General features: G+C 35.4%; 1 protein-coding gene across 7 annotated transcripts; it reads right to left on the reverse strand.

The window, feature by feature from the left end:
* Positions 1–251: 251 nt before the first annotated feature.
* On the reverse strand, positions 252–2,648 carry LOC113288109 (inositol transporter 4-like). Of its 7 annotated transcripts, none has more exons than XM_026537056.1 (6): positions 2,489–2,648; positions 1,640–1,742; positions 1,161–1,216; positions 984–1,059; positions 724–911; positions 252–595 (listed from the first exon to the last, which is right to left on the reverse strand). In XM_026537056.1, the coding sequence occupies exons 1-6, from the start codon at positions 2,570–2,572 to the stop codon at positions 437–439; spliced, it is 666 nt and encodes a 221-aa protein (XP_026392841.1). In that variant the 5' UTR covers positions 2,573–2,648; the 3' UTR covers positions 252–436. The 7 variants fall into 7 exon arrangements, with proteins under 7 accessions (XP_026392841.1, XP_026392844.1, XP_026392840.1 ...); XM_026537059.1 differs by having other exon boundaries at positions 1,640–1,779; XM_026537055.1 differs by having other exon boundaries at positions 724–1,059.
* Between the last annotated feature and the right edge of the window lie 1,080 nt (positions 2,649–3,728).

Genomic DNA, 3,728 nt, shown 5'->3' on the forward strand with positions numbered 1-3,728 from the left:
AAAAGCAAACAACTGGTCTGGTAGTCTATAAACAAATATTAAGAGCTCTATAGGCTATAAGTACAAGGCATTGGCATTGTCTGTAATACCACACAGAATGATTAAATTTTAAGAACTGTTTGAACGCATATGAAAATTAAGATCCTAAAACTACAACATGTTTTCGTACTCATCAACGAGGAGAAGAAAGATTCTGACTTTAAGCTTTTTCCAACAAAAAATTGGTCAATTTGGAATTGCAGCATTAAGAATTAAAACAGATACAGAAAATTGAATTTGGCATTACTTCAAAGGATATAGACAATATTTTCTCTATGAAGTAAAATTAGAAGTTTCTAAACTAGAGTAGACACAATTAGCTTCAAGGAAAAAAGTGACAGTTGGGTGTAGCTACATGTTATGCCAGTAATTTAAAATCTATTGTAAATAAAAAGCTTCATCTGTAGAAAATGGAATATAAGAAGCAGGAAACTAGAACAGCAATAACCTCTCTGTAGAACCACTTCGGGGACTCAGGAAGGAACCAAATCAGCATAAACTGAACTAGAGCCGGAATCCATACTACTCCAATCATGCAACTCCAGGTTCTTGGTTCCTGCAACAAATAAGTTAGAGAGAGTGGTATAATTAAAAAGCTACAGATGAAATTAAACATTAAAAATGAAAAGAGAGATGATTTTTTTTTTAAATATCCAATAAATATACATCAAAGCATTTTTGTACCTCGGTAAAAAATAGATTGACACGGTAGGACAGAGCTTGCCCTACTACAATAAGCAAACTGCTAAAGCAGTCGAAGGAACTTCGGAGTCTGGGAGGAGAAGCCTCTAATATGTATAGAGACGAAGTCATAGAAACCATTCCAACTCCAAATCCCACAATCATAGTTCCATCAACTACAAGGGAAGGCACTGAAGAAAAAGCCACGAGCATTGTAGCAAGGAACGTCACAACATCAGCCATCAAAACTGAACGTTTTTTACCTAAAGAGTCATTAGTCCAACAACCAAACGCCGCACCAAACATTGCCCCTACTATAGCCATGATAACAAGGTTTGCCTGCCAACAAACATTTTGATGCATAAGGACTCCCTGATAAAATTCACCACTGTGTTTCCTTTAATAACAAGTGTAGGAAGAAGATGCTAATCGAAGCTTACATGCGGAACATATTGGAAACCATTTGGAAAATACAAGGAGGAAATAGTCAAAACTCCTGCAATTAAGTAAATTTGTTCAATTATAATTGCAGTTAGAGACATGGATTATCTTATTCAGCTGAAACTGTCAACTCAATACATGAAACAAAACACAAATACCTGTAGGAAGGTAGTAAATATAAGCTAAAATAAAAGATTATCAGTATCGTTTTAAGATAATGATGAGAGGAGATTAAAACCATGCCTTACACTACAAGATTCTGAATGTCTACACTGCAATCCAAACTAGAAGATTACAGAGCAATATCTTTTCGAGTAAGAAGTCAAAAATTACTAAGAATATGGTTATCAAATGAGGAACATAGTAGGCCTTAAAACAGCATTAAATTGGTAACAAGATTCAGGTCATCATTAAACTAATGAATGATAACTTACTAGAGTATGAACAGAAAAGGACAGTTCGTAAGCCAATTGAATACCTGTAAAATAACCAACAAGCACTGCTCCAATGCCAGCAGAGAATGCAAGGCGTGTGAAATAAATAAACTTCTCATCTAAACATGCAATAAAATGAGTACCACCCTGCACCATTGTGCAAAGCTTATAAGATCTAATTCACCTGCATTAGTGATAAATGATTATGTTTGATATAGAAAAATAAATAACAAAAACATTGATATAAAAAGGAACCACAAACAGTAACTTTCAGCTCCATAACCACCAATATTTGAGTGCTCCCAGCGTGCAATTTCAATTCAATATCAAGTGAAATAAGCCATCTGGTGTATGAGTGGAACAACCTTGCTAAACAAGCCCACAAGAAACATGCCAGCAGAATAACGACATTCCTGTTAGGGATAAGATTCTAAATGCATGGGTGTATGAGGCCAGCAGACCCTGATCACCACAGTTACGATTGCAGATCAAGAGCCATTTTCAACCATTTGTCATCATTCATTAATACTGTAACAAAATAAGAAACAGCTATCTAACTTGCAGATACCCAAACACTTCACTCGTCAGTATAATGAGAATCAACTAGTATACTACGATTTAGGGTTTATACTGAAAAGCACACAATAGTCAGATCCTAACTTCTCCTTTCTTATCTTTTTTAATACGGTATTATGCTTCTTATTTTTTGTTGTTGTTGTTTAGAAAAGGAAAAAAAAAATTGAAACATCAAAATTTGATTTTTATGCTTTTGTTGTTGTTGTTGTTTAGAAAAGGAAAAAAAAATCGACACATCAAAATTAGATTTGAGAAAGCATGAAAATTAATCAATTTTTCAACCAAAAAATTAGATAGAAAAATCAGTATAGCAAAACCTGCTGATTAAGTGATAACTGAGAGTGGCAGCTGCTGAGAAAATGGCGACAAGAATTCCTGTATTCGTCATGAAAATTACACATATCTGAGCGGCTAAATGTGAAACTGAGGGCTCATGGGTGACGACTCTCTCCCTGACAGTGACTACAGGGTTATAGAGAAAAGGGGGGGGGGAGGGGAGGGGGGGGGGGGGGCGGCGGAGGAGGAGCGGGGAGGGGATGGCAGACCGAAGTTTCCAATTGCTGTCTGGATTCCTAAATTGCCCTTATCATGTAGTTCCTATCAATAAATAATATTCTCGCAAAATATGCAGTCTACGCAGATAAAATGAAGACAAGATCCCGTGATGATGGGAATGAGAATTTTTTGTTTACGCCGGCAACGGGCATGATTTTCCACCTGGCTTAGATCAAACTAATTGATGGCTGCCAATTTTAGACCCACCTTGGGGGAATATGGGATGTCTCCAGACAAGGCAAAAGTACTGTGTTACTCTCATTAGTTAATTTATATTTAAATGTTAACAAACAAACAAAAAAAAAAAATCGTCTAAGAAGGATTATCACCTGGTAAAATCACTAATTTATATGACTAATTAGTATCTTTAAGGGGATTTTTCTCTTCTTTACTCGTACCTTATCTATCCATAATTGAGCATTTGATAGAAACGTTATTTTTTGGGTTTAGGGTGTTGGTATCTACGGGTCATATAAGTTCTTGTTTATACGATTAAAACGAGCCAAAAATCAGGTAATTCGGACATCGTATGCAAAAGTCATGACTAAAACAATTTTGAGTATGGATTTACGTTATAACTGGTCACAACCTACTCTGAGAAGCAAGGTGTAATCGGTCACAAGCTAGTCCATACGAAGGAGTGTAAAACTATTTTGCGCATAACTTCTTCCTCCGAACTCGGAATTACCTCATTCTTTTTGCGTTGTTTTCGCAATTGTGTTTCCTAAAAGATTGAGGTGATTGAAATACTTGATTTTTCTTTGAATATTTTTGGTGTATTGCATTTGAAGTTTACGAGATAAATCATTGTGTTTCAGTCTCATATATTGGCTCACTTGTTTATAGTTGGTGACTTTTGAGTATAGCCGATCTTTGGATCATATCTTCGTGATTGCTATATCAAAATCATAAGAAAGTTGTGATGGTGTAGCTTATATGTAAGTCACATGCACTAATGTTTGTTTATGTTCTATAAACTAAATATTTATGATACACACGAGT

The sequence above is a fragment of the Papaver somniferum genome, chromosome 6, assembly GCF_003573695.1.
Source record: "Papaver somniferum cultivar HN1 chromosome 6, ASM357369v1, whole genome shotgun sequence".
NCBI lineage: Eukaryota > Viridiplantae > Streptophyta > Magnoliopsida > Ranunculales > Papaveraceae > Papaver > Papaver somniferum.